Below are 13321 nucleotides of genomic sequence, written 5' to 3'. Positions count from 1 at the left end.
GCCACTCGGGGGTCCTACGGGGCGGGGTTCCTGGGACACCCCCCCACCCCGGGCGCGCCCGGCTCCTCAGGCAGCCGAGGGAGCGCAGGCAGTGGGCCGGCCCTCCAGTCGGGGGCGGGCCGGGCGCGGCGCGCGTCCTTCCCGGTAGCTCTGTCGCTCGTGTGTTCCGCCCGGCCGCCGCTTTCGCTTGGACCCGCTTCCCTATCCGCGCGACGAGGGGCTGAGCTCAGGTGCTTTCCTGCTTTGCGGTTTTCCGGAAGGGGGATTCCACATAGGGCGCATGATATTGGAGGGCGCCTAGGGCTCTGGTTTGGGGCGCCCTCCCTTGTCCAGTTTGTGCTCTGCTGAGCGCTCCGGAAGGAGAAAATGGGGTCAGGAGAGGCCCCCGCAAAGAGAACATTGGGCTAATTTCCTTCGAGGTGTTCTCTTTTCAAACATCTCCTGCCCTTCTCGCCACTTCCCGCTGCCTACTTTTATGGCTTGGATTTTCCAAACCTTCAGGCTTTGGCGGTGGGCGAGAGGCAGGCCGCAGGTGGCCGCCGGCGCCGCTGCGTAGCTGGTCCTGCCGGGCGGGGTGGAGGCGGGGGCTTGCGGGGGGCTCGGTGAGGGGGGTGCGTGTGTGACTGCGGGAGAAGCACAGCCTCAGCCCACCCGGCAGAGCTAAGGCAAGGGCCCGAGGGACCTCGGACTCGCTCCTGGGGAGGCCGGCATCACGGCCGCGGAAAGGTGCGGGGGTCTGGGGTGGGGGAGCGCCAGACTGAAACTGGCACCTGTCTCTCCGCACGTTCAGCGAACCAACTTTGGTTCCTTCAGAATTTGAATGGGCTGAGTCGGGTGCTTGTTTTAAGTAGAAACCTATGAACTTTGGGCCCGTTGACTTGCAGATTATACCCTTTGATAAAAGGTTTTCAGTAAAGTGCCTGGAGCAGAAAAAAAGTCATATACCTGTCTAAAACCCATGTTGAGATTCTTAGGTATTTGGAAAACAACGTTCGAAAGTATTTTAACTTGGGGTTCTTCTTGGGAAAAGGTCATTTCAAAGGAATGTTTGTTTTGGTCTTTGGTTCCCTTGCCCTGGTTTTTTGCCTGGAGCCCTGGAGTGGGAATTCGCCAGCTATGAGAAACACGAGACAAAAGTTCATGGGTTGCCAGTGGCAGAGAAAGATGGGGGGGGGGGCGGGAGGCAGATCTTAACCAGCATCTAGGAAGGTTGTGAGAGGGGAGGGATAAGAATTTATGGAGGAGGGGCTGGGAGACAGGGCAGCCCTCCGTGTCACGATTGATAATCATCCTTGTTCAGCCTCACTCAGCGGGGGCTGTCCTATGACTGCCAGGCCCAAAAGCCCACACTGGGAGGCTGGCTTCACCCTAGAGATTCTTAGGTCAGGCACCTAGGTCTTGTGCCTGGTCCTAGAGCTGAAAAAGATATTAGCAGACTAGCTTTCCATGATTTCCTTGTTTACATTTATTTAGAACAGCGGTTCTCAAACTTTAGCCATCCCAGAAGTTAAAACAGAACATTTAAAAATATTTATTAACTTAAGAAATAATACATTCATTAGATGTTAGTCAACTTATTTTTTTGAAAAATAACTATTTCTCCCCAAATTTGAGGACCAAGAGTGACATTATTTTACATTTTTGCAAATCTCTTTCAAGTCTGTCTTAACAGATGGCAGTTGGATTCTCATAGCTACTTCTGCATTCATGGAGCCTCTGGAAAACTCCACTGTACACTCATGAGAGAAGAGAATGGGAAGGCTTTTTGGCTTAGTATTATTATGAAAATAGTTTTGAGTAAATGAACCACCCCTCTCAAAGGGTCTCCCTGGGCCACACTTTGAGAACCGCTGATTTAGAATCATACTTTTCTTACTATAAAAGAAGTTCATGTACCTTGTAGAAAAACTTTAAACATTCAGAAAACTGTAAGAAAATGAAGACAGCCCATCACGTTACAATCCAGTGTATCTGTATTTCAGTAATAAAGTGTAGTGACTGGCTGGTATTTGAGTGGCTTGGCTTCTAGGCAGGTTGGGTAGATATAAGCGGCCTTCAGGTTTTGAATGGGGACAAGGAGGTTCTATTATCCCACAAAGCTGACGCCGGTTCCTGGTTGCAGGCGGAGCTGACCTGGAAACCTCTCCTTGGCCACTGTCCTTTCTAAGGAGCTCACTTTCCCGAGCCCACCCACACAGAACTGGCAGGGGAGCCTCTTAGGAGTGGAGGCATGGCCATCTTCAGGCAGCTGTCCCTGGGCACCAAGGCCGCCCTGGCTGCTGGCACTATCTTCGTGTCCATGATCATCTCCCGTTCCTACCTGGCCCAGAGCCTTGAGCTCAGGGCCTGGCGGTGGCTGTTCCGCCTGCAGCTTGCCCTCTTTGCCAACTCTCTCATGCTCCTCGGCTCCCTCTACATCTGGCGGAGCACGGTCGGCAACCTCAGCCACTCCCCAGCTGCGGAGTCGGCCTGTTTCCAGCTTTGGAAGATGGCCGTGGTGGCCTTCCTGGCCCTGGCCCATTCCAGCTTCTTCACCATGCTCTTTTTGGTGGCAGAGGAGCCCTATCTCTTTTCCCTGGCTGCTTACTCCTGCCTCGGTGCATACATCATCATGGTCTTCTTCCTCTGTACCCTCAGCGGCATGGAGCAGGCCTACCAGCTCTTGGCCTGGCGCGCCGGCAGGGCCGTGGGCAGCCTTGACAAGACCAGGAAGCTGGCGCTCAGGCCGGCGCTGGCAGTGGTGGTGACCGCCGTGCTCAGCGTGATCGGGCTGCTGAACGCTGCCCAGCCCCCGGCTGTGAAAACTGTGGAGGTGCCAACCCATCAGTTACCCGCCTCTATGGACAACCTCAAGATCGTGCTGCTCTCAGACATCCACTTGGGCCCCACCGTGGGCAGGACCAAGATGGAAATGTTCGTGAGGATGGTGAACAGGCTGGGGCCGGATGTCACGGTGATTGTGGGCGACCTCTGCGATTCTGAAGCCTCCATCCTCCGCACAGCTGTGGCTCCCCTGGGCCAGCTGCGTTCACGCCTCGGCACCTACTTCGTCACAGGGAATCACGAGTACTACACGTCGGATGTCAGCAACTGGTTTGCACTGCTAGAGTCACTGAACGTCAGGCCCCTGCACAATGAGAATGTGAAGATTTCTGCCACCCGGGCCAAGCCTGGCGGGGTTGAGGGTGACGATTGGATCTGCTTGGCGGGGGTGGACGACATCGAAGCAGACATCCTGCACTATTCTGGCCACGGCATGGATCTCGAGAAGGCCCTAGGGGGCTGCAGCCCCGACCACACCACCATCTTGCTGGCTCACCAGCCCCTGGCTGCCAAGAGAGCCCTCCAGGCTCGGCCGGACATTAACTTGATCCTCTCTGGGCATACGCACGCTGGGCAGATCTTCCCCTTGAATGTGGCAGCCTACCTCCTGAACCCTTTCTTTGCTGGTCTCTACCAAGTGGCCCAGACTACGTTTGTATATGTCAGCCCTGGCACCGCCTACTACGGGATACCCATGCGGCTGGGCAGCAGGGCGGAGATTACAGAGCTCATCCTGCGGCGGGCTCCCTGAACCCACCCCTGCCCCGTGTGCCTCCTCTTTGCCCTGGCCCTCCGTCTCCATCCCCCTGCAGGGCAGGCTCCCTGCTGCCCCTCCTCCAGCCTCTCCTGCCAACACACGCTTGTCACAAGCCTGGCAAGTCCAGGCAGGTTAACTCTGCAGATGGTCATCTCTGTCTTACAGGCATTTGTCAGGCCACTCAAGCCCCTTGTGTAAGAACAGGTATCTGTTTTCCAGATGACGTTGGAGTATGCCGTCCTCCTCTGCAGAGCTCATGGAGGGGATGAACTCAAACCAGGGGGGTTGCTGGAGAGGGATGCCTCGGGAAAGTGGAGTAGGAAAGGGACTTTTGGTGTTTTAAAATCCTCTTTAGGGCTTAAGCAGTTTCCAGAATCATTGATCCAGAGCTTTCTGGGGAAGGGGCAGTGTTGCTAGGGCGTCTGGGAGAACACGGGAGATGGCTGCTGGAGAAGAAGGTTTTCTTTTCTCCCTTGGTTCTGTCAGAGTCACCTGTACTGAGAGCATCAGCGAGACTGGCTGGAATACGGGGCTCATCCTGTTCTGGGCCTTGAGTGAGGCTGGGGTTGGGGGTGAGGGGACGGATGCTAGCTCTGGTAGGTGACGGCCCTAGTGCTGCTGCCTAGGGATTCAGAGGGTGTACGACACCTGGCTGGGGGGATTAGGGACAGCTGCTCCCCACCACTGAGAGATGAGAAAACTGAGGCCAAGAGAGATAGGGCCTTGGCAGCACAACCAGGGATGTAGGAGACTCCTGTAGAAGCCAGGTCTTCTACCTCCCAGTGTAAGTGTTCTCTCCACTGCCTGATAGGTAGCTGTATCTGTTCTAGATTCAGACGCAGGTAACAGTGTAAAGAGAACAAACAAGGGCCGGAAGCCTGATGTCCTTTGGAACGGTCTGCTTGAGGCTGATTTCCATTCACCATAATGATGCGGGCTGGGCCTGCAAGAGGGTGGGCTGGTTTCAAAGGATGACTTACACTGGGGGAACCGTCCGGAAACCATAGCACCCACCCTCTATGCCAGGGTGGGTCTGATTTTTTTTCCCTGGAAGCGGAGGTTCCCGACCTACCAGTGGGGGAGGTGGTAGCTTGCCTGGGGAGTGGCAGGGCTCTGAGCTCTGGCAGGGCCCCAGTTCCCTCCTGGCTGTGGGGTGCTGGGCTGTCCTTCCTGCTTGGTGGCTTCCACCCCTGCCCTCACCCCCACCCCCTGGGCCTGGCCCCATCATTCCCTGTCCTAGGGCTCTGACCACCGAACCATACGGCCATCTCTGCACTGGACCCATAGAAAAAGAGGCAGGGGTTACCATGTCTGGTGTGGTCCCACCCCTGTTGGCTGGAGGCAGGGGACCCTTTGACCCTAGGATAGCAATAAGGCCTGTCAGAAATGGCCTCCCTGAAAATCTTTTTCTGGCAGGGAACTCTGACGCGGGTGGGGTGGGGAGCTCACCCTCCGGCTCGCTTGTCAGGCAGCATCGGGCAAACTTGACCTTCCTGGGCCTTGGCTTCCCTTACTCTGAAATGGGGATGATTATCTACCTCAAGAGTGTTTCGTGGGGAGAGTGTTAAGTCATGGCACAGAGTTGCTGGGGGTACTTTATGTTCATTTTTAAGCATCACCTGAGGCACACTGAGGAACTGTGTTGGTCTCAGTGCCCAGAGATTCTGTAGAGCAGCCAGTCCCGGGAACGTGAGTGGGTACCACGCCGCCTGCCAGGGGGCCGGTGATCTGTCAAAAGCAGCGACTGCAGGGGCATGGATGGCTTTCCTCTGCCTGTGCTCCCATCTCCTTGTGCATGCTCTGTCTGGCCAGAGTGAGTCTCTTCCTTTTCCTCCTGGTCCTCTTGGTGTTTACGGGAACCCTGGGGGTCCTGGAGGCCACCTTTCTCATGTCTCAGCAGCCAAAGTATTGACCTTCCAGTCAAGTTTCCAGTGTGTCTTTGAGTTGAGATTTCAGTGATTACATCACTATTTACACTGCCCCCCCACCCCATGTTTAATCATCCTCACAGTGGAGAATGAGCTGGGGGAAAAACAGCTTCAGAACTGAGGAAGCACCACTGGGGAGCCTTTCCTGAACACATTCTGCAGGTGGTGGGCCTACCGGCGGGGAAGGGCTTTCTTTGCCCAGGGCAGCGCCCCTGCCTGCTCTGCTCAAGCTCCCTGGCACCCTTCTCCATGGCACCACTCAAGCTCCCCGCCTCTCCCGGCCTCAAGAAGGTCGTCACTCTTCCAGACCCACTCCCTTTCTCATGCCCTGACTCCCTTTCCGATCACCGACTTTCCAGCTCTCTCATTTGGATCCCAGCAGACTGAAAGTTGTGCTGTTTGTTTTCCACCCCTCGGTGCAGCGGGTCCCGGGTGACTCGCCTTCTCACCAGGTTATTACACTGTTGTCTTGATTTGAGATCTTTCTCATCAGTGCCCTGAGCTTGATAGAGTTACTTCCATCAGTCCTGCTTTCATCTGGCATCTGTCTTGTGTACCAGTTGTCCTTGCTCCGAAGTCCCGGCTTGACTGATTCCTCTCTATAGATAGAAATGAAACAGGTCCGTCTGTGTGCCCAAGGAACAGTCAGCAGCACCTTTTTGTACTTGGTTTGTGTTCCATGATGTGGTGGATGTTTCCCCAGCAGAAATTTCTCCATTTGTGTCCAGATATGGTCCTGGGGGGCAGGCGGCTCTCCACAGCACACTTGGTGCCTCTGTTCTCTGTTCTTCAGTCGCTTACCTTGGACAAGTTTATTTATTGCAAGGGGTTGGGAGGAGGTCGTGAGAAACATTTACTTGAAGCCTGAAAATTCTTTCAATTTCATTCTAATTTCTTTTTCAAAATCTGTTAAATGAAAGTTCATAAAATGAAACGTGAGTCTTTTTAAAAATTAACAATCGTGTGTATTATGATACTATTGTTATAAAATCTCAATGCATTAATCCTACTGCCATCCATTCCAAACATGCATTCACTCATCCATCCTTTTCCCCCCTTATTTTGCTTTCTCTTTTAAAGCTTTTTATTGTGAAAATTTGAAAATATTCCCAAAGTAGAGAGACTAGCACCTGAATCCCCATATATTCATCATCCAGCTTCAACAACTGACTCTTCTACTGTTATTTCTCATCTATGCTTGCCCTTTCTTTTTTCTTTCTTGTCTGGAGTATATTAACAAAAATCTTAGAAAATGTAACTTTACCCCAAAGTACTTCAGTATAAATGCTTATTTAAAAAGCATCTCCATAATGCTGTTACAGCCAAGGAAATTCAGAATAATTCTTTAATATCATCTAATACCTAGTTAGGAGACTTGGGGCTAGAAGCCAGGTCTTCTGTCTTTCAATAAAAGTGTTTTTCCCACTCTCTGGGGGTTGAGTAGCTACATCTGTTATAGGTAAGTACAAGATTCAACTGCAGTTAACTGTGTAAAGAGTTTTCAGTTCTTCCTGATTATCTCAACTGTCTGTGTATGTATGTGTGGTAAAAAAAAAACACATAGCCTAAAATTTATCATCTTAGTGGTTTTTAAGTGTACAGCTCAGTAGTGTCAAGTATATTGACATTGTTGTAAAACAGATCTCCAGAGCTTTTTTCATCTTGCCAATCTGAAACTGTATCTGTTAAACAACTCCTCCCCTTCCTCCCCTGCCCCAGCCCCTGGTAACCAGCACTTTGCATTCTGTTCCTATGAATTTGACTGCTCTGGGTACCTCATGCAAGTGGAATTATGCGTTATCGTCTTTTGTGACTGGATTAGTTCATTTGGCATAACATCCTCAGTGTTCATCCATGTGACAAGACTTCCTTCCTTTTAAAGGCCAAGTAATATTCCATTGTATGTACAGACCACATTTTGTTATTCTTTCATCCATCAGAGGACATTTGGGTTGTTTCTACCTCTTGCCCATTGTGAATAGTGCTGCTGTGTACACGGGTGTGCAAATACCTCCCTGAGACCCTTTCTGTTCTTTTGAGTATATACCCAGAAGTGGGATTGCTGGATGATACAGTAGTTCTATTTTTCTTTCTTTCTTTCTTTTTTTTTTTTTTTGAGGAACCCCTACACTGTTTTCCATAGTAGTTGAACAACTTAACAGTCCCACCAGCAGTACCCAAGTGTTCCAGTTTCTCTACATCCTCACTGAAACTTACCTTCTGGTTTTTTTTATTTGTTTGTTTTTGATCGTGATGTGAGGTAATAACTTATTGTGATGTTGATTTGCATTTCTCTGATAATCAGTGATGGTGGGCATCTTTTCATATACTTGTTGGCCATTTGGATATTATCTTTGGAAAAAATGTGTATTCAAGTCTTTTGCCCTTTTTAAAATCAGGTTATTTGATTTTATTGTTGAATTATAGAGGGTCTTTATATATTCTGAATAGTAACTCCTGACCAGATATTTGATTTGCAGATATTATATCCCATTCCATAGGTTGACTTTTGACCCTTGTGTCCCTTGATACACAAAAGTTTTTAAGTTTGGTGTCCCATTTCTCCATTTTCTTGCTTTTGTTGCTTGTGCTTTTGGTGTCATATCCAAGAAGTCACTGCCGAGCCCAATATCATAAAGCTTTCCCCCTATGTTTTCTTCTAGCAGTTTTTAAATTTGGGGTTTTATGGATAGGCCTTTGATCCATTCTGAGTTAAGTTTTGTATATGGTGTGAAGTAAGGGTCCACATTCGTCCTTCCGCATGTGGACGCCCGATTTCCCTGCACCATTTGTTGAAGACACTGTCCTTTCCCTGTTGAGTGGTCTTGGCATCCTTGCTGAAGACCATTTAAATGTGCACGTGACGGTTTATTTCAGGCCTGCCTTTTCTTTCCCACTGGTCTATTTGTCTGTCTTCATATCAGTATCAGTATATATCGCTTTGATTACTGTAGTTTTGTTATATCTTTTGAAATCAGGAAGCGTGAGTCTTCCAGCTTTGTTCTTCTTTTCCAAAATTGTTTTGGCTATTTGGGCTCCTTGAAATTCCATATGAATTTTAAGATGAATTGGTCTATTTCTGAAAAAAAAATGCTATTGGGGTTTTGATAGAGATTACAGTGACTGTAGACCACATTGGGGAGTATGGACGTCTTAACAATACTAAGTCTTCAATCCACGAACACGGGATGTCTTTCCATTTATTTGAGTCTTAAATCTCTTTCAGCAGCGTCTTGTAGTTTTCAGTATATGAGTCTTCCACCTCCTTGGTTAAAGCTTAGTCCCAAGTATTTTATTCTTTTTGATGCTATTATAATTGGAATTGTTTTCTTAATTTCTTTTTTGGACTGTTCATTGTCAGTGCATAGAGATGCCACTGATTTTTGTATGTTGATTTTGTATCCTGCAAGTTTGCTGAATTTATCAGTTCTAACATTTTTTTTGTATATGAAATCTTTAGGTGTTCTGCGTATAAATAAGATCATGTCATCTGTGAAGAGAGATAATTTTACTTCTTCCTTTCCAGTTGAATGCCTTTTATTTCTTTTTCTTGCTTTGTTGCTCTGGCGAGGACTTCCAATAGTATCTTGAATGAAAGTGGCAAGAGCAGGCATCCTTGCCTTGTTCCTGATCTTAGAAGAAAAGCTGTTAGTCTGTCACCTTCGAGTATGATGTTAACTGTGAGCTTTCATATGTGGCCTTTATTACGTGGAGGTACTTTCCTTCTCTTCCTAATTTGTTGAGTGTTTAATCATGAAAAGGTGTTGAATCCTTTCTATTTCTGCCTCAATTGAAATAATCATGTGGTTTTTGTCCTTCACTTTGTTAATATGGTATATTCTGTTGCTTGATTTTCACATGTTGAATCATTCTGTCATTCAGAATCTCACTTGGTCATGGTGTGTAATCTGGTCCTTGGTTTTGCTTTGAAATTTTCAATTACTGATTCAATCTTCTTCCTATTTATTGGTCTGTTCAGATTTTCTGTTTCTTCATGATTCAGTCTTGGTAGGTTGTATGTTTCTAGGAATTTATCTGTTTATTCTAGATTACCAGTTTGTTGGCACACAATTGTTCACAGTAGTCTCTTATAATCCTTTTTTTTTTCTGTGACATCAGTTGTAATAGTGCCTCTTTTATTTCTGATTTTAGTCATTTGAGTCCTCTCTTTTTTCTTAGTTAATGTAGCTAAAATTTTGTCAATTTTGTTGATCTTTTCAAAAAACCAACTCTTACTTTCATTGATTTTTTTCTTTTTTCTCCCTCATTCTCTCTTTCATTTACCTCTGCTCTAATTTTCATTATTTCCTAGCTAGCTTTAGGTTTAGTTTTTCAATTTCTTGAGGAATTATGTCACTTAATAGTTCTTTTACTTGAATCAGGATCTAATAACAAGCTTCGTATATTGTATTTGATATATTTCTTTAATCTTTCTAAGTCTGTAAAATACCCTCCCCTCTTATTTTATGTCATTTGCTTGTTCAACTTAACTGGATATTATATCTTGGTACTTTGGATTTGTGGTGGTGTTTAACATGTACTGTCCTCGTATTTTCTGCAAACTGGTAGATGCAGACGTCTGTTAAAGTTAGAACTAGAAGCTGGATAGATTCATGTTCAACTTTTCCCCTTTTATGGTAGGAAGACTTCATTGCTTTCAGTGATGCTTAGATTGACCCGTGGGTCCAGGTGTTGTCAGCTTGGCCCCTCTGCTAGAAAGTTTCACATCATCTTTTCATCTAATGCTTCAGCAGTCATTGATGATTGTTGCCTAAAGTCATTATCCCACTAGGGATTGTAAAGTGGTGATTTTTTTTCTTTTTAGTTTGATACATTGAATACAGAATTTTGTAGGCCAGAGTACTAAACAGGCTTTCTGGGAATAATTAGTTGACTTTTATATAATGAAGAGACAATGGAAACATTTTACCTCAGTTCTAAGTTCTGAAGGAATTTTTGTAGCATTTAGAAATGTAATCCTGCCATCAGTCCCCAAAACAGTGATTCTCAATTTCATCGTTTCTTCTGCATTTGCAAGCTGTGGTTCTTCTATAAAGAATTCTGTTCTTTCCCTTGATTCATCAGTATTCAGAATGATGAGCTGATACACCCAGCAAACTCCAAAGATAATCAATAAGCTTTGGTTTTGGGTGGGAGGGAGTATTATGAATTTGGCTACTTTTGTATATTTGGTGTGTTTAAACCCATTGAAATGGTACATCTTTTACTGCTCAAAATATCCCCATCTTTGGCCAGTTGGAGCTCCTTCAAATTGGCTTCTGTGTCATTTTGTTGTAGCCCTAATAGTTTTGATAGTTTTAGGCTTATTTTGTACATATTCTGCCCCTGACTTGGATTAAGTAATTTCTTAAGGAGTCCTGGTTTCTTTTAGTGAGAAATATTTAGAGATCATAACTTAAGTGCTAGAGGAGCTAAGTGCTAGTGTCATTTCTAAACTGTTTCTGTGGCTATTGCTAGGACATATTTTTTTTTTTACAAAGAGAAAAAATTTTTAGTTATATTAATATTTCCAATTCAAATGGGAGATTGTTTTTTTTTTCTTTTTAAATAGACTCTTTTAGAGTAGTTTTAGGTTCACAGCAAAATTGAGTGGAAGGTGCAGAGATTTCCTGATTATAGGGTTTTTACTTAACTGATTTTTATCTTTGTTTCTATTTTACACTGAAAATTTTGGTTCTTAACAACTGGATATAATTACCTCTTTATCCTCGTATGTATTTCATAGATTCAAAATAGTAATAAAACATTATTAATAAGATGAAATCTGCTAGATGCAGGTTTATTTGTTTGTTTTACCTGAATACAGCTCAAAATGTATTTTTATCCTTAGGCTCAACACACTCAAAATACTATTTCAAATTACCTTGAAATGATTCTTTCCTGTGTGGGAAGTTAGGTCTGTTTTTAACATTTAGGAATTATTTTATATTTTTAAATTTTATTTTGGTTTTCTTAAATTATGCACGTACCTTTTCTCTGAGAGGAGGGGGCAGAATTAAAGCTGTAAATGCCTGGGAGTCCTGGGGGGTTGGGAACTGGTCCTCACCTGTGCTCATTCCTCTTCCGTTCTTCCATTTTCCTTCCTCTTCCATTGTAATTTACAGTCTTTATCCACAGTTCTCTGGAATGCTGAACAAAAATCTTTTTGGAACAAGACAGGCATGAGTAAATAAAATACATAAATATATAAGCTATAGCAGATCATTCAGATTACTCCAGATTCATATTGACCATCACCCTTTGTTCCCCAGCCTGTCTGCTGGAATGGTGCTTTCACGACATTTGATGTTTGAAAGGCTCTTAGGTTGAGGAATGTGCACAAGTCATGCAAATATAATTGTTTTTAGTCCTGAGGACTAGGAAACTTGGGGAATGTTCCCATTACCTGGTGATATAAGTATTGATGTTGTGCTTAATTTTTTAAAAATGCTTATTTACCACTGAAATAATCTAAATGGTATCAATAACTTGAAACATGTTATATTGGATGGTATTTGGTCCCTGATGTGTTTTTGGTCTGAGGATATTTCTTTTGCACTGTGGTCCTTTCTCTCCGATATTATATGCATTATGTACATTGGGTTGGGCTGGGGGGTGGGAGCTCTGGAAGGTGTGGGCTTTGACTTGCTTGGAATTGCTTTTTATTTTGTGAGTTCTGTGACCTCCTGCACTGTAAGAACTGATGCGACCACACCCGTGCACATGTGAAATAAAACGATGTCTCTTCCATATTCGGTTCCGGTGTCAGTTCATTTAGAAGGGGCAGAATTCTGTTCTTTCTCTTGATTCATCAATTTTCAGACTGTTGAGTTGTATTTGGGGGAAAAAATCTCTGAAGGCGGGTTTCTTTCTTTCCTCCTCCCCTCCTCGGCTCTCCATTACCTTCCTTCTGTTAGTGGTGCCACAAGTCAGTGGTGCCAGCTCTTTGAGGCTGGATCCTCTCAGGTCCTCTAACACTGAGAGGGATCGTGGAGTGGGTTTTCCCCGTTGATCTTGGCCATGACAGTCACCAGTTAGAAGCTGTCTCTTAGGCGATGCTGCTTCTGTAGCTGTCCATAATCTCCCCTCTGCTGCTTTTCTAAATTACAGTTTCAGAGGCTTGTCACTGCTCCCCAGGTATCATGGTGGTGTCTGCATATCAGACCAGTGAGACAGCTCAGGGAGTATCCTGACAGTCAAGACTGATTATGGGAGAGCCAGGCAGTTAACAGGGTCCTGGGGCAAGAGAAAGACAGTGTCTCGCTGACAGGCAAACTGCTTTTGACCCTTTTTATTGATAATTTTGAAAAGCTTAGAACATTAGCTACAAACCAAATGCCAGAGGCTGTGTTGATGATTCCAGGAATGATACCACACCCACACGGTAGCTGCCTCTGGGGCTCCTGCTTGGTTAAACAAGTAATCAGCCAGCATCCACCAGGCTCTGTTTTTTGCAGGGGCTCATGGGTGACCTGCATGGGGATGTGTTGAGGATGTCCAGTGAGTCTCTGCCAGGGAGGCACCAGGATCTGCAGTTCCGGGAGGAACTGTGGTCTTGTTCAGATTTATCTCGGGTTGAGGTAGGGAGTGGGCAACTCCAGGACGTCTGCTTGGTCCTTCCCTCCACAGTGACTCATGATGAAGAGTCTAGGGGCTGTTAAGTAAAGCCATCCCAATTTGCACTCAGGACCAGGGACATCAGTGTGGGGTAGGTCCTCTGATTTGTTGGGCCCACTTGAGAAGGACTTGGGCCAAGGCTCCCTTTCCTGTGGCCAGAGAGCAATGAGGGTAGGGTGGGGATCATGGCATCTCA

At 46.1% G+C, this 13321-nt stretch overlaps 2 protein-coding genes across 2 annotated transcripts in view; both read left to right on the top strand.

The window, feature by feature from the left end:
* GLB1 (galactosidase beta 1) overlaps nucleotides 1–13321 on the top strand; it is a 75541-nt gene that overhangs the window by 264 nt on the left and 61956 nt on the right. The gene's annotated exons all lie outside the window — the stretch shown is intronic.
* TMPPE (transmembrane protein with metallophosphoesterase domain) lies at nucleotides 5–12258 on the top strand. Its single transcript, XM_072940943.1, has 2 exons — nucleotides 5–230; nucleotides 2123–12258. The coding sequence occupies exon 2, from the start codon at nucleotides 2231–2233 to the stop codon at nucleotides 3572–3574; it is 1344 nt and encodes a 447-aa protein (XP_072797044.1). The 5' UTR covers nucleotides 5–230; nucleotides 2123–2230; the 3' UTR covers nucleotides 3575–12258.

The sequence above is a fragment of the Vicugna pacos genome, chromosome 17 (assembly GCF_048564905.1).
Source record: "Vicugna pacos chromosome 17, VicPac4, whole genome shotgun sequence".
Taxonomy (NCBI): Eukaryota; Metazoa; Chordata; class Mammalia; order Artiodactyla; family Camelidae; genus Vicugna; species Vicugna pacos.
Note: the sequence above shows the minus strand (reverse complement) of the source record. Positions and strands in the feature narration are given on the sequence as shown.

Excerpts from the sequence above, each read along its gene's own strand:
- TMPPE (XM_072940943.1), top strand. The coding sequence starts at position 2,231 with ATGGCCATCTTCAGGCAGCTGTCCCTGGGCACCAAGGCCGCCCTGGCT.